Source organism: Trypanosoma melophagium (genome assembly GCF_022059095.1).
Source record: "Trypanosoma melophagium isolate St. Kilda chromosome Unknown ctg14segment1, whole genome shotgun sequence".
Taxonomy (NCBI): Eukaryota; Euglenozoa; class Kinetoplastea; order Trypanosomatida; family Trypanosomatidae; genus Trypanosoma; species Trypanosoma melophagium.
Window position 1 is genome coordinate 359,166 of NW_027125142.1, and position 25,835 is coordinate 385,000.

Below are 25,835 nucleotides of genomic sequence, written 5' to 3' on the forward strand. Positions count from 1 at the left end.
CTCCTCTATTTTTTTTTTTTTTTTTGAGCTTAGCCGACGGAAAGACATTCTTCCCCAGACAGAGGTACATTACTAAAAGAGACTGTGGAATAACACAGAGAAAAAAACAAAGGAAGACTACTACTATTATTAATATTATTATTTTCTTCCAGTAAATCTGGAATTTTTTGATTCTCTTTTTTTTTAAAAAAATAATGATACGCAAAAAGGTACTTGGGGTTGGAGTAACCTCGGCTACAATGCTTGTAGAGGATACTGAAAATGGTGGAGTTTTACGTGTGCTCAAACGCATAAATGTTTCAACGTGGAATACCAAAGATGTAACGGAAGCACATGAAATGTATAAGTTACTCTCTCACTTAAATATTCGTTGTATGGTAGATCTAAGTACAGTACTTTTACAAAACTCCTTTTTAAGCCTCGTCACCTCCTATAATACAGGCGGTAATATGGAGGAATATTTAGAAGAAAAAATAACTACTCCGCTTGAGGAGTCTACAGTTGTCCGATGGTTATTAATAATGGCTAGGGTGGTAGAACACGTTCAAAAACAATCAAAAATATGTTTTTATGGTCTTGATCTTCGTCATATATTCTTATCCGACAATGCACGCGATATCTCTGTAGGACTTCCTATTCCACGCGTTTCATACTTTAGACGTTTATCGGATCGTGAGTCTAATAAAGTCTCCCTGGAACTGGAGTACCCACCGGAAGTCACAAGAGAACAACAGTATCATATGGGTGCTAGTGATGTCTGGCATTTGGGACTTATTGGAATGAAATTGCTTACGGCAAATAGTAGTTTCACCAATCGATCGAGGGAAATTCGTAAGAGTATCACAGCCATGATGGATGCGAATATAGAGAAACGACCGAGTGTGCACGAGGTGGTACGCATGCTCGCTCAATTAATTGGAGAAGGGAATGAGGAATTACCCCAACAACGCCAAGACCCTCACCACTCATTCTCCTCCACGCAGTTTGTTAGTCCAATTTCACTAGAGACCATCACACGAACTCCCATTGCTGGCACCGATGACTCAAACAGTGATGAGAGAAATCGCCCAGGCGAACAGGGGGAAACGCAAGGGAATGTTGGTGTACTGCGGAGTGCCAGGCATAGATTACCACAAAGTTGGCATCGTCGGGCGATGGAACAGTTTGAAGAACTCCAGCGATTAAATGCGAGTCCACTGCGCGGTAAGTCACGTGGAACTTCTCCTTCCGCAGGAATACGATTGGGTTCCACCTCCGCAGAGGGACGCTCTTCACAGCTGTACAATAGGCACACCACATCCACCTCATTACAGCAAGCGAGTGAGCGAACCTCCAGTATTTCGTCACCGGTGGGAGGAAGAGGCTTCGATCGTCGGCGTCGATTTCGTTATAGTACTAATAGTAATACTAATACCAATACTAATACTACTACTAATAATAATAATAGTAGTGTTGGTGGTAATATTGTAAGTTCTGCGGCAACGAGTATGGCGCAGCAAATACTCAATCAGGAGATGGAGCAGCAACGTAGACGGGAGATGTTAAGACACGATTATGATGAGAAGCGGTGGAAACAGATGGAACAGGAACGAATGGCGCAGGATGCCCATCGTCAGCATATGGATAAATTGAAGAATATACGTAGTAAACGTGGGGAGGAAACGAAGAGTGATATTCGAAAATACATTAAACAGTGGAAGGAGCAGCGGAAGTCTTCTACGGATGAGAAAGTTATTGTGAGTGAACAGAATGGGATTTCTGTATTTGTACCAAAGGCAGTTCCAGTACAAAAACTATCTGCAACTTTATCCTCCTCCTCACAACCACCAACCACAACACCAACAACACCAACAACACCAAGAAAACGACAATTCCAATTCCAATTCCAACAACAGCAACAACAGTCGCAAAAACAAACAGTGGTCACACCAAAAAATAATAAAAACAATAACAACAATAACAATAACAGTAACAATAGTAAATATAACAAAGATAAAAACTCCAACCCTGTAGAACCAGAGAAGTGTGTGAATACAAACACTGATACATTAGGTATAATTGGACCAACACGAACAGGCGCCCTCACACCGCCGCCCCTCCGTCCACTCACAGCTCCCCCCCGCACACAAACACCTCCTCCCTTCACACCAAAACGATATGCCTCTGTGTTTATTGAGCAGGGAGTGAGTCCGGATGTGCCGTCCACACGGGCCCGCTTGGCTGAAACAGTTCCAGCGCCGGGAATTCGATGCCCAGCATCCAATGCCACTCCGAAAATGTTTTCGGTTCATTCTAATAGTAATAAAGTATCAATGAATAATGGGGTTACGTTCGATATACCGCAAACACTTGCCATGACACCAAATTCTTCTGATATGTCCATTTCACGTGTGCCTGAGGTTGAACAGAACAAGGGTAAAGCATCCACTTCTGGTAAACATGGGGATGTTATTCTTCTCTCGACTCTTGAGATTGCTAAAAGTAGTCTCCATAATTCTCTGATGAAACTACTCGCTAATAGGAAACTTTATTTAGAAACTATGGATGTGGTGAGTGCCTTTGTACTCCTCTCTGAAGCGGAACGTCATCAACCGCAGTTTAATGTAGTTTTTATGAGAACGCTTCGCGAGGTTATTGGGAATGAACAACTCTTCGCCGCTGCGGGGCCGATGTGTGCGCAGTTGGTGGCACTGCAGGGTCTCTCACAAGTGGCTTAAACTCTCAGGAACAAGGAGGAACCCTACGAGGCATAAAAGAAGAATAATAATAAAAAAAAAACAATAAACTTATATAGAATAACTATATATATATAGTTATATATAGTTATACTACTGCGTCACTTCGTTGTTTTTGTTTTCTAGAATAAACACGAAAAAAAAAGGAGAGTATTATTGAGTTTATACTGTTTGTTCTTTTTTGTGCATAAAAAAAAACACGAAGTCTTTTTTTTAATTTATTTCTAGCTTTTTTCTTCTATTCCTGAATCTCCTTCACCTCTACTAACTGGTGTCTTTGTTGTTTCTTCCTTTTTTTTCTTTTCCTCAATGGTCTGTATGCTTCCTTGTGTGTGTGTAAACAAGAGAGGGAGAAGGTGAAGAAGAATGTAAGTGCTCCGATGGACGCAATATAGAGAATGCCAAAAATAAATTAAAAAGAAGTAAGAGTGAAGAGTATTTTTCTGAGTATGTTCTTCTAAAGAGAAGAGAGAAAAAAAGAGAAGAGATGCGAATGTTTATTTACACTCAAAGTTTATAGGTTGTCACCAAAACGTCCTGGATATTGCCGGCTTGCCACGATAAGCCGAAAGAGGTGAGAAAGTACGGAAATATAGAAAGAAGAGATGGGAATTTTTTTTATTAGTTTTGTTTACTGTATATACACATATTATAAGAAAAGAAATCTGTCTATATAAATAAGAAAAGAAATCTGTCTATATAATTATAAATGTATTCTGTTTGAATGGCTCTCTCTCTCTCTCTCTCAATATATATATATATATATATATATATATATATATATATGTTTAATACAGCTTGCCCCTTTCCTCCGCTTTTTTCTCTTTTTTTTTTACCCCTTAATTCCCCTCATATATCAGATTGGATGCTACGTATTTGCTTTTACAGAAGGGAAATAGTATTAGATATCACTTCCAGTACCATGGTAAAAGTGTCTTCAAGGTATCCCTTCAGATTAAACGGTTTATTAGGGAGTTTCCCCTTATTTATTTATTTTATTTCGCTCAACTTTTCATGCAAGTGAGTAAGTGAGCGCGTGGCCTAATTCCGCACTAATATTTCTGAGCGCTGGTCTAGATCTATTATCTCTCTCTCTCTCTCTCTCTATATATATATATATATATATATATATATATATATATTTATTTATTTATTTATTTATATCTACTTGAGATGGGAGCTGTTCCAAGTAGAGAATCCCTCCGATGCGGTTTAACTCGTGGTCTCCCAGTGGTGGGATCCACGGATAGAAAGCATGTCTTTTCTAAAAGAAATGGTTTCAAGAAGAATAATAACAATCATAATAATAACGTGCCCGAGATGGTTCTTATTCCACTCATACCAGACTACTTTCCATCATCTGAATCTCCTATATTTCAGCAGTTTATTCATGTATGTGGAGGATCATCACTGCCTTTGAACTACACAGAGAGAAAATATAACACCAAGAGTGAAGATCATGCCGCTTTACGTAGAGATCTGTATGAACATTTAATGAGTATAAGTAGCGAACGTTTATTTGAAACAGATACCGAACTTGTAGCCGTTCATCGTGCTGGAAGAGTTTTTAGTCCTGTTCCCTGTGCAGTGGCTTTTCTTCTTGCAAGTAATACTTTAACCCCATCACGAACAAGCGGTTTAACGTGCGATTCTCTTTATTTTAACACCATGATATCGGCTGTGGAAGTAGAAGGTTTACAGCTTCATATTATGGGATTTATTGGGGATGCCAATTTCTGTGCTCCTTCTATTCCACAAAGTAGAATAAAATCTAATCCCTATAAATTTGAATTGTTTTTGTCTAAAAGAGTTGGAGGAAATCAACGTATAATGGTTACCTGCCTTGCAGCATATACGTTTATCACACAAATGCAGCGTATTGGTATTGTAGATGATCCCTGCACCTTATTAGAGGCATTGGATGATATTTACAGTACAGTAGAAGAGGAATATCATTTAGACAATGACACAAATCCAAAAGAAATTGAAAATCTTACACAAAAGAATAAACAACAGAAAGAGGTAAAAGTAGGAAATTGGGATAAATCAAACATAATTGCAAATGTTATATTTCGTTCGCTAGAATTTTCTGTGGGAACTACGGATATTCCTTGGTTATGCTATCTACGTGAGGTACGGGCACGAATAGCAGAGAGTACAATAGATTCCGATACAAAAGGGAATTCAATGAACTCAATAGTGAATGGAAAATCTTTAACAAAACATTCTCTCATAACCTATATAAAAGGCGATTCCTTACGTGGATTCATTGGTAATGAAGAAGTAAAAAAAACAGCGTTGAATGGGTTTATTGGTATTATGTAACACAGTTAAATAATATTACGGGTGGATCTGGAGCGGAATTTCGAACAGCTTTAGCTAAAGAATCTATGAAGTGTAATTTAGAAGGAAATATTTTTGTAGAGTCTTTAACGCCTTCTTATCCCCGTAAAGGTGATGTGTGGATTGTTGGATCATCTGATGATTTTATATGTGAATATACCACTAGTGATCACATGCCCGTTTATCAAGGATCTGTTTTATGCTATGATGGTAGTGATTGGTGTTTACAGCCAAATATGTTTGCGGAGGATATTCTCTTATCACTGTGTCGTGATGAATGTCAACGAGCACGAGTGACAGATCCAAATGATTCTCATTGGTTGCGTGATACAAATGGATCATTAAAGTTAAATTCTGCTGGATTGTGTCAGGGGGAATTCAACAGGTGTGGACTAACACTTATATATAGTACACTTCCCGCGTTTGCGAAACGAAACGCACGCAAGTCTATGGATAACAGTTTTGCATACAAGAACAGTAATGGGACGAGTGATAATAATAATAATAATAATAATAATAATAATAATAATACTAGTAGTAATAGTACATTATCTGTTTTAGATCATCCTATAACACCTGCTATTCCATCACGAGGGAAATCATGGATCACGCCGTTAATGCACAACAACGATAGCAGGGAAATCCTCACACAAGGCGGCGGCGGCGGTATTTCCAACGGTGCCGATGGGAATAGTTTATACGGCTCCACACAATACAGTTTATGCACTGAACAGGAACAGACGGCGTTATTCCATACACGACGTTCTATTCCCCACAACTGCTGCACTGTTTCCTCGTCTAATCCAATTAAACGAAATGCGGATGTGTGGGATCAGACACAGGCGCATCCGCTGCTACACACACGGCTGCCCATCGCCGCAACGGCACCAACGCGATGTGGTGCATATATATTATTTGGATCGGCTGTTGCAGTGCATGCCGTCTCTGTGCGTACGCGAACGCCAATAGTTGTTGGGGATTACTTTCGACAGGAGTTTACGCGGGAAACGATCGAGGAGGATGATAGTGGAAATAACACGGATGATTATACACCGGTCGTTAGTGAGGGAAGTAGTTGGCAGACATTTGATGGATCGGGGAAGTTTCGCTGGGAATGCAGACGAAGAGGGGTGTAAGTAACATAAGTGGAGAAGTGAGAAGAAGAAAAATAAATGGGGGTTAAAGTGAAGGAATGTCACTGTTTATGTGCTTTTTCTTTGTTTTATTGTTACTTGTTTATTTATTATTTTATTTTACTGTGCAACATGGTAAAATGGAGTGAAAAGAAGAAAGGAATCTTTTTGTTTTTTGGGCTTTTTTCTCTCTTTTTTCGTTTTATTGTTGCTGATCTTTGTTTTTTTTTTGTTTTTCCTCCTCTCCTTTTTTGCAGAGATAAACAGTGAGTATTTTTATCAATCGATTGACTCATTTTAGGTTTTACGTTTGTTTGTTTGTTTTATTGTGCGATTATTTGGTGTTGTTATCTTTATTGTGATTTATTTCTCTTTACACATCTGTGGTTTGACCACTATTTGTACTTTCTGCATATATATCTATCTTCAGAGAGAAATTTTCTCTTCAATTCCTTCTTCTTTTTCTTTTTTTTATCCTTCTTTCTTCTTCCTAAGAAGAAAGAAGGAAGTGGAATTCATTAGAAATTCATTCCTATTCCAATAATGGATAGTAATAATAACAAGAATGATAATAATAACAATAATAGTAGTGTGTTAGCAGAGATGCAAGCGGACTCCGCAGCAGCTGCTGCACTATTACAGGCGATGAAACAAAATCACTTAGTGGCGTACTACACACACCCAACCAGACTTCCTCTAGGCCACAGTGCATCTAAAGAGGGAAAAAACAAAGAAGATGAACGGGAAACAAAATTGGAAGATGCAATAAGTGAACCTGGTTGTTTTTCATTTCTTCCGTTTCCATCGTATTGCGGTATAAATACAGTAGATAAAGTGCTCTATAAACATCATTTAAGCTTTGACGTTACTGTGTAAGGAGAGAGAGAGAGAGAGATTAGTGGCAGGAACTGCCGAATGAAAAAGAAAAAGATTTATGGATTGTTGGAAATGACCGAGTGTGAAATTTTCTTTATTGAAGGAGATTAATGATTCTTTGTTCTAAGTAAACTTCTTCATTTACTTTTATTTTTTCCCCATTGTAAGATTTATTGTTTTGTTGTTGTTTTTTCTTTCTTCCTGTTAAATACCGAAGAAAGCAGAAAAGAAGTATAAAAATTGCACTAGATGCCACAGTTAGTCGAAGAACTCCCACAGATGAAAAGTGGTGTTAGCGGCGTTATTTCCTCCGCTTCCAGCTCTCCACAACGTGAGGTGGAAATTACTGTTTACGACAGATTATTAGATGAGACGCGTGTATTCCGCTGTGATCTCCGTTTACTGGAGAAATCCATGGCATACTTTGCGCCTATTATTAAACGTTATTTAGAAGAAGAAGAGGAAGAGGCAGAACGGCAGGAAAATAATACTCGAATGATTGGTAGTGAGGAAAGGGAACGAGAGGCGGCAGCTAATAAAACATCCAGGACTACTACTACTACTACTAATACTAATAATACTAATACTAATACTAATACTAATAATAATAATAATAATAATAATAATAATAATAATAATAATAATAATAATAATAATAATAATAGTAGTAGTAATGGTGAGAATACTACTAATACTACTGCTACTACTACTATCTCTGGAAATGTAAACAGTGGTAGTTTAAAAGGTCGTGAGGATGAGCTCTCTTCAAAGAAAAAACAACAGAGTTTACTTCAACGGATTCCTTTACGTGTCAATTGTGATATGAATATCTTTTCATGGTTAATGGCCTATGTGGAAGGAAAACAACGTCCAATTACACCAGACAATGCTGTTTCTATTGCACTATCCTCTAACTTTCTACTCATGACACAACTCGTAGATGTCTCTTTACAATTTATTAAAGATCATTTTCTACAAGTTTTACTCTCTGGGGTAAATATGGAATCTCTGACAGGAGAGTTGTTAGCACGATTATCTGGTATGCTTACAGAGAGTGATATTGCGAGAGCGTTTTTAAAATTGTTTGAATGTCAAGCAGAGTATACAGCAAATCGTAGATTCCTTACTGCATTACTTCGTCATATGGTGTGTGATCGTTTTGGAGAAGGAAGGCCTAGCGGATTGCGATGGTGTCGATACTGTGGTGTTCTATTTGATTACCAAGATTATAGACGCCTCACTCGAACAGGAAAAAATGTAAAACCCATTCCCTGTCCAAGACTTATAAAAAACTCCATAGGCCCTCATGGTGAAATTCTCACTACACACAGCCCCTCCCAACATCCCGTTAATTTAATCTTTCCCTCTATTTCATGGAGTGATGATCACGTGGAACGTTGGGCGTGGCGTGTGATTGGCGCAACCTACTTTTATTTGTGTCGTCATTGTAATAGTTATATACTTCTTATAGACACCGTACACCACGACTGCCAGGATGGGGTGAAAAGTTTTTCCTGTGTTGGTGGCGGCAATCGCGCCGATGGGGAAATACTGCTGTTGTGGTATAACACCGCGAAAGATCTTTACATGGGTGGATTAACTCCAATGTATTCTCATCAGGCGGATGTACCACGAGAGAGTTTCTTGGAATTGTCTTATTCAGGCGAGTGGAATTGCGATGATGGGAGTGAGCATGTGGTGCCGGGATTGTGGTATACACACCCGATAGCATTAGAGAAATCCGTAGATGCGGCGGGGAAAGTGAATATTGATAATCAAAACGGGTTTGAACGTTGGTTGGCCGTGGAACTTCAACACGTGATGGAGGAGTTTAATGGATCTGCACAGCACAGTACACTTGGAAGTGAAACACGAACACCAACGCCGACACCGCCATTAATGTGGAATTCCACCCTAACAAGTACAGCCACAATGACCAGAACAACAACAACAGGTGCACATGGTGGAAATGGGAATGATGTACGTCCACCATTTCGTAGTGGTGGTAATAATAATTATAATAATAGTAATAATAATTATAATATTTATAATAGAGGTGATGTTGGTGGTCGTATGGGATTTATAAATGGAAATGATACGATTGGCAAACGACGAGAAGGACAACAAGGCGGCATTGGTGGTGTTTCTCAACGTGTAAAGGCCACGGGATTATTTACACGGACACCACATGATGGCGGTAGAGGCGTTGGGAATCCACAACACGCCACAACAAGTTCTTCTTATTCTTCTTATTCTTCTCCCTTCGCAGCTACAACGCGTGGACACACGGCACAGGCGGGAAAACTGTCTATGCAGAATCTAGCAACTCTCAACTCGGGGCTTGGGAAACGTCATCCAATGGTTTCACAGACACACCGGTAATTTTGTACTGCTTTATCAGCTTAAAAAATAAAGAGAAAAAAAAAGGTGTTGGGGAACTCTTCATTATTTACAGTAGAAAGAGGAAGTTTAGTGTGTTGTGCATTTGGAAAACGAAGAGAGAAAAAAAAATGTTTCTCTTTTTTCTGTTTTTTTTTTCTTGACCTGAGAATATCCTTCTTTATTTATTTTAGTTTTTGATTTATTTTTCTCCTATATCTCTCTCTTTTTGTATTTGTGTGTATTTGAATGTGTCTATAGAGTAGAGAAAAAAGAGGGTGGTTGTGGGCCCTTCTTCAAAAAAGAAAAAAAAGACTCCGTGTAGTTTTTCCTTTTTGTTTCACATTTCCTATTCTTTCCTTCTTACTGTTACTATCACTTTTAGTACTATTATTACTCTTTTCTTTTCCTTTTTCTGTTTTTTTTTGAAGGGAGAACAAGGGTGGGGTGTATTCTCTTCACATCCTTCTAAATATAAGTAGATGGTGTATATATATGAAGCCCTTTCAAGGATACTTTTCACAGCAATATACACATTGGATTTGGAAAGTTGATCCGGCAGTACTTCATAGAATAGATTTTCTTGCATATCGTCTAGGACTCTATCACCCTCCTTCTTCTTCTGGTACTCGTACTACTGCTGTAGATACTTCAATTAAGAATAGATCTAAAGCGAAACGACTGGATGCTTTAGCGAAACGTTCTCAACATGGAACTACTTCTAGTGCTTCTATTCATAAACAACAAAAGTTGCGTGAGGAGGTTTGGTCTTTTTCATCCCCAGATGTGATGAAACGAATGATGCAAAAATGGAAAAAACGTCAATGTGTACGTGATAAACGTGAAGAAGAAATAATATTAAAAGAAGAAGAAGCGTATCATGCTATAATGCGACATCCAGATTCGCTTTTTTCAGATGAAGCTGCAGTGTTGTTTCGTTTTGGCATGGGTGCTTTTGTTTCCCCAAATGCTCCTGGATTTTCAGGTCTCTTTCGTCAACACTGGAGTGATTTCTATGTAACTGAAATGACAATGGATGAAACTGGTAAAGCTGTTATGCTTTCTCGTAAACCAGACTGGACTATACCCGCTTTACCAGACCATCTACTTAAGAATAGTAATACACAAAATAAGGAGAAAGAGGATGATGAGGATAGTGATAGTAATAGTGTTTCTGGATCTGATGCTCCACTTCAATCATTCTTTACAGTGAATGTGCAGAAGCGTTTAGCAGAATTCATCGAAGAAGAAAATGATGGAAAGGATAAAAAAGTAGATACAGTTAAATCGGATCTTATTACAACTATTGATAAATCCAATAGTTATACAAGGGATTCTTTTCTTGTTGCTAAGGAGAATGAAATAACTTCTAGCAAGGAAAATTACTATCTTCAGTGTTATCTCCACAAAAAGCACATTGCCCATAGTGTTGCTTTATCAGTTATAGCGCAGACACTTCGCATGCATCCTGCTGGAATTTCGGTTGCTGGCATTAAAGATTATATTGGAGATACCATTCAGAGAGTACGACTTAAAAATATTTCTCCTGCGGCAGCGCTTCAATCGAATCGTATTTTTCGTCGAAAAAAGTGGAAAATGACATTATCTGATTTTTCTTATCAAACTGAACCCTTAGTTCCAGGACGTTTATTTGGAAATCATTTTAAAATTATATTACGAGATGTTATAGCGCCACGAGAAGATGTTGAACAGGCTTTAGATGCATTTAGTAAGAATGGTTTCCCGAATTACTATGGTTGTCAACGATTTTCTTGGTTTGGTGGAAAAAATGATGCTGCTTTCGCTTTATTACATCATAATTGGTTAGTTTTTGCTTTTCGTTTTCTTGGATATACCAGTCGAGAACTAACTCTTCGTGAATTACTACAACGTGAAAAGAAATATCCAACTCCATTACAGGATGAATATCGTCGTAATATAGTACGTCGTTTAAGACGTATCGCTATTGAACCTGGAGAATTGGATGTAACCCCGTTCCTTTCTTGTCCACAACTGGGTGCCCCATTATGTTCAGAAGGTGGTGGTCCAATTAGTAAAAAACATGAATTAATTATTCTACAGCTTCAAGGAGCATTTATGGATTTGGATAAAACTAGTCGTCGTTTAACTGCACAAAGATTAAGTAGTTATTTATGGAATCAAGTATTAACACTCCGTCTTCACCATTTTGGGTCAAAAGTATTAGTAGGAGATTTTGTTTTACCAGAGGTATTACGTCAGGTTGCAACATCATCAGATGATCTTAAAGATTGGTATCGTGGAGGTATTAAAATTATTAAAGAAGAAGAAGAAGAAGAAAATAATAATAATAATAATAATAATAATAATAATAATAATAATAATAATAATAATAACAAAGAAACCTATTCTATTACAGATGTGGTACATCCTGGATTTTCTTTTAATGGCATTCAACGTCCAATGAACACAGTAGGAGAGTATTACCTTCAAATCTGTGATAAGTATCACCTTGACTGGTATGCACAACACACACAAAGTGGAATTCGTGATTTTCTTGAACCTCCTCGACCTATTGTACGAAAACCTATTAATTTACGTTATGAGTATAATCAATCGGATTCAAAGTTAACATTGGAATTCGCTCTTGAACGTGGTAGCTATGCTAATGTTGCCATTACAGAATTAATGAAACAACTTCGCTGTGCCGGCGCAGATGATATTCTCACTCTCCCAGCTCCAGAATCACTATGGGATCTTGGTACTCGTGACCCTGGATATGTAACCTCTATGCAAGATATTTATAGTGGCTTTAAGGATGGAATCGGTTTTGTCTCAGATGAACATGAGATTCCTCTTGTGTGTGAAGAAAAGCTTTCGGACAGTTATCAACAACATCAACATAAAGATGATCAATATCAATATCACGATTATCATCATCATAATCACGATAAACCACTTTTCTTACCAGAAAGTGCAGATCCTGTTCGGAAGGCGTATCGTTGGGGTGAAAGACATCTCTTGCGAAACATGGCCCGTCGTGAACGTGATGAGGAGGCGCTTAAACAACGACTCTTTGAAAAGCCGCTGGCAAAAACACTTAAGGAGGGTGAAGTCAATCAATACGCTGGACACACTGTACCAATGTCTCCAAACTGTAGGGCGAAGAAAGTTTTCTTTAAGATTCTACGCCGACAACAACGGTTTCCCGGGGCTCCAAAGATTACCCCACGTATTAAGCGTGGGGCGATGGTTCGTAGTAGGATTTCAGTACAGGCGCCATTCAAGACTATTGATAAGGATACTTGGAATGTTACGTGGTGAGGAAGGAAATAATAATAATAATAATAATAATAATAATAATAATAATAATAATAATAATAATAATAATAATATAAACAGTGTGGAAGGGGGTGTATATTAATTGAGAATTTTATAGACAAGGGGCAAGGGAAAAATAAATAAAGGGAGAATAGTTTAATTGGTATAAAGTGGAAAGGACGTAATCCTCTTTTTTTTAAATTATTTCCTTTTGTTTTTGCTTGCTTTTTTCTTTCTGTTTTACTTGTCTCATTGCTAATTCTCTGTAGACTAGAGGCCTATCCCACAAAGGTAAGAAGAAAGAAAAAAAGATATATAGATAGAAAGAGATATAGAGAGATTATTCTCCTCATCTCTGATAGGCGTTCCACAATGTTTCGTACCACACTCGAAAACACTGGGCGAACTCCCAAGTATGATGCTCCACCGTATGATCCTTCTCTGTGGGAGGGAAAGGACTGTGCCTTTATAACTACACTAAAGGATGTTTATCACGATCAACAACGAATGGAGAGACAATTACGATCAGAAACAATTGCACATGATCTTGCTAGTCGACAACTATTCGCTCCTTCACGTACGCAACGTGTGAGTCGATCATCCACATTGTGGGGTAGATTATTGGCGACATTCTTTCCTCGGTATTATGCACGACGGGAAATGGCCGATATGTCTTTGGCGTATATGAATAATGATGAGCTTGTGAATCGCATGCACTTTGCTCTTCAGACTGGAGACACAGAACTCTCCGCTCTTATTGCACGAGAATTAGCTCGTCGTCGGGCACGAATATATGAAAAGGAGGAAGAAGAAGGAAGTGTAAATATCAATGGTAGAAAAAGTTCAGGAAGAATAGGAGGCGATCGGTTCAATATGGATTCTAAACCGCAGAGTAGGTTTAGCGGCGGCGATGTGCGCTTCAGTGGATCCGTTCCACGCAGAAGTGGTGTATTTTCAGCGGATTCATCATTTGTAGTACCGGATGTTTTGCTTCAGCAGCGAGCAAGTGTGGGTGGGAGTGCAAGATTCTTTTAGATCGTTACAAGGGAAACAGAAAATAATTAAAAAATAAATAAACGCATTTGTTTTTTTTTCTTGACTTTTCTTCCCTTTGGTGTTTTTTTTTTGCCTTCTTGGTACGAGTGAAGCAAAGAATTATTAAAAAAAAAAGAACGAATGTGCACCAATCACAGATTTCTTTTTTTTCTTATTGTTATTGTTGTTGCTATTCGTGCCCCTTGTGTTGTCTCTTTCCGTTTATTTCTACGCTTTCGCTTCTCCTTTTTCTCTATATTACTACTTCTAAATACTTACATATACCTCTCTCTCTTTTTTTTATCATTCATTTATCTTTTCTTTCTTTCTTTTCCTCTTTTTGTATATTTCATTATTATTATTATTATTATTATTATTTTAAATCTCATCTTAATAGCAAAGTAGAGAGTGCAGGGTCTCTTCCCTTCCCTTCTCTTCTCTCACTTAATGGTATTAACTACATCCACACCTTGCGGTCTGCCGTACACAATGCCCTTTGAGCCGTACACCGTGCAGTGTGAGATGATGCGATTAATCAACAAATGTATCAACGCCGCATCTCCGCCTGTTCCCGTCGCTGCGGTGGAAGTTCCCACCGGCTGCGGTAAAACACTCGCACTTCTCTCAAGTGCCCTGCAGTATCAGGCGGGTTTGGGGAAATTCACATCAGATGAATTAAAACAACACTTGCAGGAACGAGCATATAAACATGGAAGTATACCATGGATGCCTGGCTGCTCTCATGGTGTTTCAGGGTCAAGGGAAGGAAGGAGGGAAATAAATGGGAATACAATTAACTGGAGGGATAATTATTCTGGGGATAATAATAATAATAATAATAATAATAATAATAATAATAATAATAATAATAATAATAATAATAATAATAATAATAATAATGAACACTGGGGCGTACCAACACTCTTTTTCAAACAATTTCGTCCTCAAACAGGGAAATGTCTTCGTGTGGAGATGAATAGTACTTCCTTGGATCTTCGTCGACAACACGGATCCCCTCCTTGTACAATTTTTTACATTACACGAACGCACGCGCAGGTGCGACAAGCTGTTGGTGAACTACGAAAACTAAAAGAATTAAAACGACTAAAAATGAATATTCTTGGAAGTCGAGAACGATATTGTATAAATAATACCGTATTAAAAGCTCGTGCAAATAAGACATTGTCTGTAGAAGGTAATAATTTAGGTGAGGTATGTGATAAACTTGTTTCGCTTGGTCAATGTGAAGCTGTTCACAGTTATAGCGCTCTTGCTAATAGTGCTATTAGTCGTCCTCTTTGTAAAGGACGCAGTGATAAGGTGTGGGATATGGAAGATTTAATTGTAGAAGGTACAGGAACTCAGAGTTGTCCGTATTATGCGGCTAGAGATCTCGTTTTCTTTGCTCATATTAATTTTGCCACCTATCAATACCTTTTAGATCCGATTATTCGTCATGAATGTAAAATGGAAGCAGCATTGAGAAACCACTCAATTATTATCTTTGATGAAGCACACAATGTTCCTCTGGTTTGTCAAGAAGCATTATCATTAGAAACACCTCTTAATACATTACGTCTTGTTATAAGTGAAATTGAACCTCTCCTTATTTCATCGACATCAGTACCGATGTTAAGTTATCCTCGAGAATTTAAATTAACATATTGGACTTTAGTAGAATTATTTACATTACTTTATGACATATTTAATGGAATAGTAAGGTTTATAGAAAAACAAGATAACTGTGATATAGAAAGTCATCCGAATCCCAAGGGGTGGAAAAAAACAAATATTGATTCCACTAACAATGATAATGATAATGAAGGACAAGGAGTAACTCTACCAGGTGAAGCCATTTCTAACATTATTCGTCAATGTATACAAGATCATCTAACCCTTATATTTCAAAAAAGTGAAGTAAAAAACAAAGAAGGAAGTGACGAATCCACCTCATCCATGGAAGGTGTAGCTATGTTTCGTCAAATTTATGGTATTGTAATGTCTTTGGGTGTAACCTTTAACCCTTTTCAGTTTTCCATATTTACTCTATCCATTATGAAGCGTTGGCTTCTTGTCATGCGGTTTTTATTATTATATCCAGCTGCTTTTGCTATAAATATTCGTGATGGTGTCTTAGATAATGCTAATGGTAATAATTTTAATGCTTGGGAAGAAAGGATGGGTAAAAATTTAAGTTCATCCTCAGAATGGAAAAGTATAGGTATTCGTTGTTTAGATGGTAGTCTTGGTTTTTATCATCTTCTTCGTTCTTCTCATCGCATTATATTAGCATCAGGAACTCTTGCTCCTTTTGATCAACTTGCTAAGGAAATTGGAGTTCCATTATTTAATATGATGACTTATGAAGGAAGACATGTGGTGGAAAGTCATCAATTTCGATTAACTACTCTCACACAAATAAAAGATGGTTTACGACTTCACTGTAATTATAAGAATTTTACAGACAAATCTTTTATTCATGAATTGGTATCTATTATTATTACCCTTGTAGAAAAGGTAAAACTAGGTGGTACACTTTTATTTTTTCCAAATTATACTGTTATGCGTGTGGTGGGTTCACTACTTGTTCGACACTACCGTATAACATATAATAATAATAATAATAATAATAATAATAATAATAATAATAATAATAATAATAATAATAATAATGCTGGAATATTACGTATACCACAAGTCTTTCTCGAAACACAAACCGCCGTAGAATTTCCTGCCGTGTTAGACGCCTTTTGTAGAGCCACCACTACTGGTACGGCAATCTTTGCATCTGTGTATCGCGGTAAAGTAAGTGAAGGAATTGATTTCGCAGATAATATGGCTCGTCTGGTTATTTGCATTGGAATTCCATTACAACCACTAAAGTCATGGACGGTTGTTGCCCAACGGCGATATAGTGGAGAAACATGGTATATAACAGACGCTATTCGTGCGGTAAATCAAGCACTTGGTCGTTGTCTTCGCAATTGTAGGGATTATGGTGCCGTTGTACTGCTAGATGATCGATATGAAGAGAAAATTATTCAACAACGTCTCTCAAAGTGGTGTCGGGATAGTTTAAAGGTATATCATATACCAGAGTTTTTGTTAAATGAACTTTATACATTCTATACACAGTTTAAAGAGACATGTGATGATAATAATATGTCTAGTGAGCCGGAAAAAGAGGCAAGTGCGAAGAAGGGAATAATGATCCAAACTCCTCATCTAGTTGAAGTAAGTAAGATTCCTAAAGTGTTAAAAAGGGATGAAAGTAGAAAAGATAAAAGTGCTGAAGCTTTGTTTCCTTTTTCTGTTAAATCTGTGAAAAGATCTCGACCCACCACTTGTACACATGAATGGAGTTGTACAGCTGTAAAACTTCTTTATGAATCCCATGATTCTGTAGAGAATGCCACTGCAGCAGAACTTCGCGAATTGTTGCATATGCTAGAAGATGAGTATATGGAAACACATGAGGAATGATAATGGAGAAACTCTAATATTATATTGGATGAAGAAAAATGCTTCCTTTATTTTTATTTTTTTTTTTGATGTTTGGTGGGTAAGTGAGTGGATTTTTTTTTTCTTTTTGTGGTTTAAACCCTTCATATCAAAAAAAAGTACGTTATTTGAAATAATTGTTTTGGTATTCCAGTTTATGACTCTTGATATTTTTTTTTGTTCTCTCCTTTGAGTAAACGGTCTTATGTGTAGATATTTTCTCTCTTTTTCCTAAACTTCTCTTCTTTATTTTTGTGGGTTCCTTGTACCACTTTGGTTCTAATAAAACGAATATATATATATATATATATATATATATATATTTATATTATTTAATTACTAAAAGATATAGTGAAACAGAAAAGGTGGTGTTTGGAATTTTATTGTGACGTGAGAGTTGAATATATATATATATATATATATATATATATATATATATTAATGGAATGGATTCCCTGTGAGGAACTCACGGGAACATTGGGAAACCGTGAGGGTCACTGCGCAACATCTCTGCGAGAGATTGAAACAAAAGAAGAATGGGTGTTATGTGTAGGGGGTTACTGTGAAGGAGAACGTGATGCTCTCGTAATTGGTAGTAAAGTCCATCAACTCCCACAATTACACTGGATCACACTTAGTAGTGATACATCCTGGTTTGAGTGTGATGGGGCATCCCTAACACGTATTACAGATACTTCCGCCTATGTGTTTGGAGGTTTGGATGCCGCCATGGATCGTACTAACCGAATTATTGAACTTTCACTTCACCACACAGAGAATGAGAATGAAAGTAAAAGTGAAAATAGTCCTTTACTTAATACAAGAGAGGTTCAAACGACTGGTGATATTCCTCTTCCACGTACACAACATTCAGCTGCTGCGACCGGGACAAATTTCATCATATTTGGCGGTGAAACAGATTCTGCAGAACAGACGAATGAGTTGTATGTTTTAAATATAAACACATTGATTTGGAAACATATTAGGACGACTACTATTGCACCAACCCCTCGTCTTCTTTCGGGTCCACTTTTGTTTCTCTCATCTTTTATCTGTGTATTATATGGAGGAGCTCACTTTGTGAAGGGTGATATTAAAAGTCTTGATGATGTTTGGATATGTGACTTTTCACGTGAAAATGTTTGGACAAAGATAGAAAATAATAGTGAGGATAATATTTTCCCAAGATCTAATGGGCATGCCGGTGGTGTATTTCGTAAAAAAGATGGTAATATTGCAGTCTTTGTTGGTGGAAAAGATGCTGCAGAAGGGTGTGATAAAGTAAAACAGATACAAGAAATTAATGCGGATAAAAATTGTTTTCATCTTAATATGGTGGATCCTATATTAAATGGGATTGATGGTCCACATTGGCGTTACACGCCTGCAGTTGTAGAAACACCCTCTGGACTTCTTTTATTAGGTGGTCAATGTCGACATCCACAAGATGTGGCGGCTTTCCTTCTTAAAAGCATGTGAATACCACCTAATGAATTGGTATTTTATTATATTTCACATCTTACATTTATTATTATTATTATTATTATTATTATTATTATTATTATTCGATATCCTCTGGTTTGAAATGAATCTGTATAGTTATTATTTCCTCTTTCTAACGTAGTGTTATCTGTGGTAATCCTTTTCTAAGTTTACATCGTTGTCATTATTTTTTTAAAATTATCTTTATATTTGCGTTTAATCTTCCTCTACATCTCAATTAAACAAGCAAAAAAAATAAAAATAAAAATAAAAATAAAATAATAATAATCGTATGGGAAAACTAGCTCCAGAAGTGTTTTTTAAAGCTTTAAGGCAACGTGGGGCCACACGTTTCTTTGGAGTTCCTGATTCCCTCCTAAAAGATTTCTGTGCCTTTGTAACAGATCATACACGTCCCTTTGAGCATGTTATTACGGCTAATGAGGGCAATGCGGTAGCCATGGCCACCGGTCATCATCTGGCAACAGGGGAATTCCCCGTTGTCTACATGCAAAACAGTGGAATGGGAAATGTGATTAATCCACTTCTTAGTCTTACACACGCCGATGTCTATGGTATTCCATTATTGCTGGTTATTGGTTGGCGAGGTGCCCCAGGGGTAAAGGATGAACCACAACATGTAGCTCAAGGTAGGTTGAGTGAAGAGCTTTTACGTTCGACTGAAGTTCCTTTCTATGTTTTAAGTGCTGATTGCGATGATGTGGAAGCATCAATGCAGAATGCTCTTGATACAGCTTTTAAACATATGCAAACTGCAAAAACACCTTACGCTATATTGGTACGTCCAGGGGTATTTAATAAATATAAAAAACAAAATAACCTAGAAGAAGTAAAGGGGATTCAAATGTCTCGTGAAGAGGCTATTGAACAAGTATTGCGACAACTTAATCATAAGGATGTCGTGGTAAGTACAACCGGGATGCCTTCACGAGAAGTTTTTGAAGTACGTGGACGTACTGGAGCGGGTCATGGTCATGACTTTCTAACAGTTGGTAGTATGGGGCATTGTTCATCTATTGCGGCAGGTATAGCGTTAGCAAAACCAGAGCGAGAAGTATTTTGTCTCGATGGTGATGGTGCAGCTATTATGCATATGGGTTCTCTTGCTGTAATTGGTGCTACTGCTGCTACAAAGTCATTAAACGCAAAAGCGCCGAGCCTTTTACAAAACTACAAACATGTGGTATTCAACAACGGAGCCCATGATTCGGTCGGAGGTCAACCCACCGCCGCTTTTGATATCTCTCTCACACAAGTAGCTAAAGCGTGTGAGTTCAGAGTTATTCGGGATGATCCTGTAATGAATGTGGGTGAGTTAGTGGAAGCTTTGGGGGAATTAAAAAATACTGCTGGACCAGCATTCTTGGAAATAATTGTGCGAAAGGGTAATCGTCAGGACCTCGGTCGTCCGACTACCACCCCAAAGGAGAATAAAACAGCCTTTATGAATTTCTTGAAGCAGAATTAGGTCAAGATACTCAGAGGGGGGAATAAGAATAGGAAACATAAAAGAAGAAGCAAAAAAGAAAAGTAAAGTCAAAAAAAAAAGCAATAAGAGAAAGGGAAAGATACATTTGTGTAGGTTAGTTTTCCTTTTAAGTATCTTTTCCTCTCCCTATTTTCTTGCTATATATATGTATATATGCATTTGTCTCTGTGTAAGAAGGGAAATAGAGGTATTACGGAAAGAAACAAAAAGAAAAGAAAAGAAAGAAAAGAAAAAGAAAGAAAATAAAAGAAAGAAAAAAAAAAAGATAATAATAATAATAAATGTTAAGGCGAGCATTTTTTCTTCGAAAGGTAACACGTTCATGGACAAAAACTTCAATTTCCGAGGCATCAGCTCACTTTCCCGATGCTATAAGAGTAGATCCTGCAGCTAAGCGAAGTGCGGCGAACTGTGCAAAGGAATATCGTACATGGGTCCTTGACGAGTCGCCAAACAGTAAGCCCCGCAAGGCTCCAAAACATGTTGAGTGGTTAACACGAAAAGCTAGTTTGTGGGTTCAATTGGTGCGTGCTGACAAACCTGTAGGTACATTACTTTTATTGTTGCCGTGTTACTGGGGTGCTAGTCTAGCTGTAACACGGGCGCTTGTTTGGGAAGGAGCAGATCCTGTAGTTCTCTTTGCACCATTGATTCCTGTACATCTTATTGTCTTTTTTGCTACTGGAGCCTTTTTAATGCGTAGTGCTGGGTGTATTATAAATGATATGTGGGATAGAAAATTTGATCGTTTAGTGGAACGGACAAAGACGCGACCGTTAGCCTCTGGAGAAATGAGTATGACAGAAGCTTCAGTTATTCTTATCACTAATATCTCTTTGGCATTAGTTATTGCTATGAATTTATCTCCTATGGCACTTGTTGCTTCTGTATCGATTACTCCTCTAATAGTTCTATATCCATTTATGAAACGCATTACTTATATGCCGCAACTATTTCTTGGACTTTGTTTTAATTGGGGTATTTTTGTAGGATATGCTGCGGTATTAAATCGTGTGGACCTTGCTGCTACTTTACCTATCTATTGTGCTGCTGTAGTGTGGACTGTTCTGTATGATACTATTTACGCATATCAAGACCGAAAAGATGATCTTAAATGTGGTGTGAAAAGCTCTGCTATTCTTATCGGTGATCGTAAACATATTCTTATGGCTATGATATTTCCTGTTGGTCTCGGAATTCTTATTTCTGGTTTAATGGTATCACAGTCTCTTCCATTTTATATAGCAATATTAATATGTGTTTGGTACCTGCAAGGTATTGTAGATGATGTCAATATATATGATGGTTGGTCTTGTTCAACAGGATTTAGAAGAAATGTACGTTTTGGTTTTTTTGTATTATTGTCAATGTGCCTTGGAAATGTTTTTTGGGCACTAGCCTCAGAGCATCAACGGGAAAAGGATGCTGAAAACAGTTCTGTATCAGATAAATCTGCTTTAATGAAGTTTTTACTTCTTAATAAAGAAGCAGAGAAAATAGCCTATGATGTACATGATGTCCGCTGGGTAGATCGCTTTGCACATCCAGCATACATTGTAGCTCAACAAGCACATCAAGATTCTTCCCAAGAATCATTATTAATCCCTGCATGGATGCGACGTGAATATTTGGCTGAGAACATTGGAACTGTTTTGCGTTTCTTTGGTGTTGAAGAAGAGATCATTCAATCATGGCAAGCGTGGTGGTATGCGCAGCTTGATCATTATAATATGTTCTCGAGGTTTGCGATTTAAATAATACATATTGAAGTTTGTCAAGAAGAGGGGTGGGGGAAAAAAGGATATAAAGATAGATAAAGAAAGAAAGAAAGAGAGAGAGAGAGAGAGAAACAAGTGTTGCTTCACTTTGTTTTGATCTTGAAGCGAAACAATAATTATGAAAGAAGAAAGGAATATGAAATTTTTCTTAATATTATTTGCTTATGGGATAAAGTTGAATACACAGAAAAGGATAAGAACTTGGTTGTTGTTATTGTTTTTGTTGTTTTGTATTGACAATAGGTATTGTAGGAGTTAAATCCCTATTTTCTTTTTTTTTCTTTCCTTTTTTTTATTTCTGATATTTATTTATAGGAGGAGGGATTTTGTGGGAACGAGAGGGTTCATACAGTGATAACGCGAATGATGGAAATGGTCGAGTTAAATACTCAGTCTAAATCACCAGGAATTTATCCCAAAGAATTAAGTGAACTCATTCGTCCACTTTCTGATATTCGAGCTGATCGTATTAACAATAATATGGGATCATTTGATGTGGAAGAACATAATCTGCGAGAAATTTACACTATTAGTTGTCAAGAACATCAGGTAGAACCTAATAAGCATATTATTCGTCAATTATCACCCGTTATTGGTAACGAATGGCTTAAGAAGGTTAGAATACTTGACCTTTCTTTAGTGTACTTGGGAGCTGATGGTTGTTCTGCGTTAGTTCCTGTTATTGCCTTTTCTTCAGCTCTTACACATTTAATTATGCCTTCCGTTGGGTTAACGGAGGAATCAGCGCGACCACTTTGTGCCGCTGGGCAAGTTCACCCTTCACTAACCTGGATAGATGTTTCTGGAAATTGCCTAACGGACAATGTGGGTCGATGGATCTTTAGTATGGTGTTGGAGAATCATCATATTCGTTTTGTAATACTGCGTAATACTGGTATTAGTTTCCCTCTTATTAGAAAAATTGAACAACGTTTGAAGTGCAAGGGCAAAGCTCATGCTTCAGAGTATACTCAATTTTCTCAAACACTTGACTTGAGAAGACTTTCAACTTTAGGATATAGTTTATCCACAACGAGTTGTGCTACAAATGACAGTACACGAACACGTCGTCTTCCAAGTTCTGTTGCTGCAGGTTTAGCAGAACTTCGACATCGATTATATCGAAACCGGTATTGTTTGGAATACGTATATCGATGTTTTATGCTTCCTCAACATAAAGATGATAATAATGTGGAAGAACTTGTGGATGTGATGAGAATGAATGGTGAATGGGATACTGTTTCTATATCTACTATTTATAGTGGACGGTGTTCATGGAGGGTTTTTTTTCGCGGTCTTCGTCTTCTTGGGATTCATGCTGTTTCTCGTTCACTCACAGAGAGTGTGGTGTTTGCGACTACTTGTGGTATATGTAATTTAGAAACCATTTCTTTTGGTAAACTGTTAAGTTTTCTAAGACCGCATGTGACAATTAAAAAAGTAACATCAAGGAAAACATTAAATTCCATGTGTACTTCTTTTTCTTGCATCTCAAAGGTATGCCCCTTTTCATCTCCAATAACAAGAAGTGCTGCCCCTTTTCCATTCCAATTAATGGAAACGAATACTACCACTGGTGTAATTCTTCCGTCTATTGTTTCTAGTACACCTCTTACCATCACACCGTTGACATTAATGCAATGCGCCAAAAGTTCATCTGAGCATGTTTTTTCTAAGGAATTTGACATGGTGAATAGAGGAAATTTTTCTAAACCTCAGGATAGTCTCCCAATAAAAAAACAATCTTTCAGAAGGGTTTCTTTTACTTGCTCCTTAGCGGATTTAAGTTTAGGTCCTTCACCTTTCGCTACAAGTCTCCCAGTATCAAATAAAACATTGGAAGAACGATTTGAACTTGATCGTTTTTTCACTTCACGGAGTGTGCAATATGTGGTAGATAGATTGTTTGATGCGCAAAATGCTCTTCGAGAGTCTTTTCAGCCAACAGAAAAACTTAGTACTACTGCACCGCAAATGATACCTCTCGATGAAGTGGTGCATAGGGCGTTGCTTTTCGTGGGGGAAGAGCTTTCTGAAATAGTCAAAACATTGTTGGAACCATGGAAAGTCAATGTAGACGGTTGCATTCGAGTTGATACAGAGGGATTGTTTGGCTCCATCTATATTCCGGATTCAAAAGGGCCAAATGGGATACCATTCCCATTATCTGAAGAAAAATGCATGTGGAGGACTGTCGATGTAGATGCCTTGAGATGTTCCCTCAATCAGTGGTAAGAGTTTTTTTTTTTTTTGACAATATAGCTTTTTTTCTTAACGTAGTTCCCATTATTACTCAGAATTTATAATTACCTGGAAGATTTATTATTATAGATTCCCACATTGGTTTTTTTTATTATTTGCATTTTCTTGGAACAGCACCCTTTGTGCGAAAAAAAAAAAGTTTCGTCACAGTGAAACTGCAAGACGCACCCTGTCTCTCGATATTGGCATTTTTTTTTTTTTTGCTTGGAACAAAGAAAGGAAAAATGTATACTCTCTTGATTCAAAGACCTCTCTATTTCAATGGCCATTCATTTATCTGGTTTGTAATATGTAGTTTCTAAAAAGGAGGTTTTGGGTGTTTTTTTTTGATACCCTTTTTTTACCCCTTTCCATATTTTTCCATTGATTGATATAAACTAAATAATAATAATAATAATAATAATAATAATAATAATAATAATAATAATAATTAGTAAAATAAAACAAAAAAGGACGCACAGACACCATGGATTCCTCCGTACCATATAAAGTTGTCGCCACCGACCTTGATGGTACTCTGTTAAACCCCGATCATCTTGTTTCAGAATATACGCTACGCGTAATTGATGCCCTCGCCGCCAAGGGTGTACCTGTGATATTTGCAACCGGTCGCCATCACAAGGACGTTATGGAGACCAAAAGAAAATTATCTTTAAAAGGTTACTTGATTACATCCAATGGCGCATGTGTACATGATCCACAAAACCGTCCGATTATGGAAAAATACATTGAACCACCAATTGCAAAAGAGTTGGCTACCTTGGTAGCAGAAGATTCTGATATCACAACAAATGTTTACCGTGGGGAATCATGGCTCACAAACAAGGAAAAAGACCATCTTTCCTCATACTGTGAGGCAAACAAAGAAGTCTATTTTTCTCGATTTTTTGATCCTCTTACTGAGGAAAATTATGAGAAGGTACATAAATTATACTATACAGCGAGTCGACGTGAATCGTTAAATGCACTTTTCGCAAAGTTAGACTCAGAATACAGTGATAAGGTGAGCTACGCCTTTTCTCTGCCCAATTGTCTAGATGTTTTTGCAAAAGGTGTTAACAAGGGATTTGCGCTTCGTGAAGTGGTACCTATTATTCTTGGTAATAAGGAAGGGAACAATGATGAAGAGTTATCCTTGAATATCAAGGGTTGTATAGCTTTTGGTGATGCCAGGAATGATCTTGAAATGCTTTGTGTCGCGGAAAAGGCTTGTTTAATGAAGAATGCCCAGGAAGATCTTCTGAAAGTGGCCCCGCTGCATGCGGAAACAATCGGAAGGAATTCCGAGGACGGCGTTGCGAGGTATCTGGCAAATATCTTTCAACTTGATCTTTGAGCATTTTCAATGTTTTTAGGGCAAGGGGCCTCATAAAGTAAAAAAAATAAAAGAACAACGGCGCTGGGCCCCCTCGGGGCAACGGGTGCGAAATGAAATAAAAATAAATGAATCTTTTAGTTTTTTCCCCAAGTTTGGCGCGAATGCGCTGGGAACGTTGCGTCC

General features: G+C 37.5%; 12 protein-coding genes across 12 annotated transcripts; all 12 read left to right on the top strand.

Moving 5' to 3' along the window:
• Positions 1–194: 194 nt before the first annotated feature.
• Positions 195–2,717, top strand: LSM04_005718 (Protein kinase domain; the record flags this gene model as incomplete). Its single annotated transcript, XM_067335059.1, has 1 exon — positions 195–2,717. One exon carries the CDS (start codon positions 195–197, stop codon positions 2,715–2,717), a length of 2,523 nt encoding a protein of 840 aa, XP_067193924.1.
• Positions 2,718–3,908: 1,191 nt separating this feature from the next.
• Positions 3,909–6,214, top strand: LSM04_008585 (uncharacterized protein; the record flags this gene model as incomplete). The annotated part of the gene is made up of 2 exons (XM_067335062.1): positions 3,909–5,018; positions 5,066–6,214. 2 exons carry the CDS (start codon positions 3,909–3,911, stop codon positions 6,212–6,214), a joined length of 2,259 nt encoding a protein of 752 aa, XP_067193986.1.
• Positions 6,215–6,754: 540 nt separating this feature from the next.
• LSM04_001215 (uncharacterized protein) lies at positions 6,755–7,087 on the top strand (the record flags this gene model as incomplete). Its single annotated transcript, XM_067335063.1, has 1 exon — positions 6,755–7,087. The coding sequence occupies one exon, from the start codon at positions 6,755–6,757 to the stop codon at positions 7,085–7,087; it is 333 nt and encodes a 110-aa protein (XP_067193843.1).
• Positions 7,088–7,336: 249 nt separating this feature from the next.
• Positions 7,337–9,469, top strand: LSM04_008103 (protein of unknown function DUF3342; the record flags this gene model as incomplete). Its single annotated transcript, XM_067335064.1, has 1 exon — positions 7,337–9,469. The coding sequence occupies one exon, from the start codon at positions 7,337–7,339 to the stop codon at positions 9,467–9,469; it is 2,133 nt and encodes a 710-aa protein (XP_067193980.1).
• A 492-nt stretch (positions 9,470–9,961) lies between these two features.
• LSM04_008029 (Pseudouridine synthase) lies at positions 9,962–12,769 on the top strand (the record flags this gene model as incomplete). Its single annotated transcript, XM_067335065.1, has 1 exon — positions 9,962–12,769. The coding sequence occupies one exon, from the start codon at positions 9,962–9,964 to the stop codon at positions 12,767–12,769; it is 2,808 nt and encodes a 935-aa protein (XP_067193977.1).
• A 369-nt stretch (positions 12,770–13,138) lies between these two features.
• LSM04_006024 (uncharacterized protein) lies at positions 13,139–13,801 on the top strand (the record flags this gene model as incomplete). Its single annotated transcript, XM_067335066.1, has 1 exon — positions 13,139–13,801. The coding sequence occupies one exon, from the start codon at positions 13,139–13,141 to the stop codon at positions 13,799–13,801; it is 663 nt and encodes a 220-aa protein (XP_067193937.1).
• Positions 13,802–14,248: 447 nt separating this feature from the next.
• LSM04_001172 (DEAD2) lies at positions 14,249–17,284 on the top strand (the record flags this gene model as incomplete). Its single annotated transcript, XM_067335067.1, has 1 exon — positions 14,249–17,284. The coding sequence occupies one exon, from the start codon at positions 14,249–14,251 to the stop codon at positions 17,282–17,284; it is 3,036 nt and encodes a 1,011-aa protein (XP_067193842.1).
• Positions 17,285–17,743: 459 nt separating this feature from the next.
• Positions 17,744–18,781, top strand: LSM04_009073 (uncharacterized protein; the record flags this gene model as incomplete). Its single annotated transcript, XM_067335068.1, has 1 exon — positions 17,744–18,781. The coding sequence occupies one exon, from the start codon at positions 17,744–17,746 to the stop codon at positions 18,779–18,781; it is 1,038 nt and encodes a 345-aa protein (XP_067193995.1).
• A 295-nt stretch (positions 18,782–19,076) lies between these two features.
• Positions 19,077–20,273, top strand: LSM04_000548 (Thiamine pyrophosphate enzyme; the record flags this gene model as incomplete). The annotated part of the gene is made up of 1 exon (XM_067335069.1): positions 19,077–20,273. The coding sequence occupies one exon, from the start codon at positions 19,077–19,079 to the stop codon at positions 20,271–20,273; it is 1,197 nt and encodes a 398-aa protein (XP_067193829.1).
• A 302-nt stretch (positions 20,274–20,575) lies between these two features.
• On the top strand, positions 20,576–22,048 carry LSM04_007170 (UbiA prenyltransferase family; the record flags this gene model as incomplete). Its single annotated transcript, XM_067335070.1, has 1 exon — positions 20,576–22,048. One exon carries the CDS (start codon positions 20,576–20,578, stop codon positions 22,046–22,048), a length of 1,473 nt encoding a protein of 490 aa, XP_067193962.1.
• Positions 22,049–22,438: 390 nt separating this feature from the next.
• LSM04_001256 (uncharacterized protein) lies at positions 22,439–24,307 on the top strand (the record flags this gene model as incomplete). The annotated part of the gene is made up of 1 exon (XM_067335071.1): positions 22,439–24,307. The coding sequence occupies one exon, from the start codon at positions 22,439–22,441 to the stop codon at positions 24,305–24,307; it is 1,869 nt and encodes a 622-aa protein (XP_067193844.1).
• A 493-nt stretch (positions 24,308–24,800) lies between these two features.
• On the top strand, positions 24,801–25,670 carry LSM04_006086 (uncharacterized protein; the record flags this gene model as incomplete). The annotated part of the gene is made up of 1 exon (XM_067335075.1): positions 24,801–25,670. The coding sequence occupies one exon, from the start codon at positions 24,801–24,803 to the stop codon at positions 25,668–25,670; it is 870 nt and encodes a 289-aa protein (XP_067193940.1).
• Between the last annotated feature and the right edge of the window lie 165 nt (positions 25,671–25,835).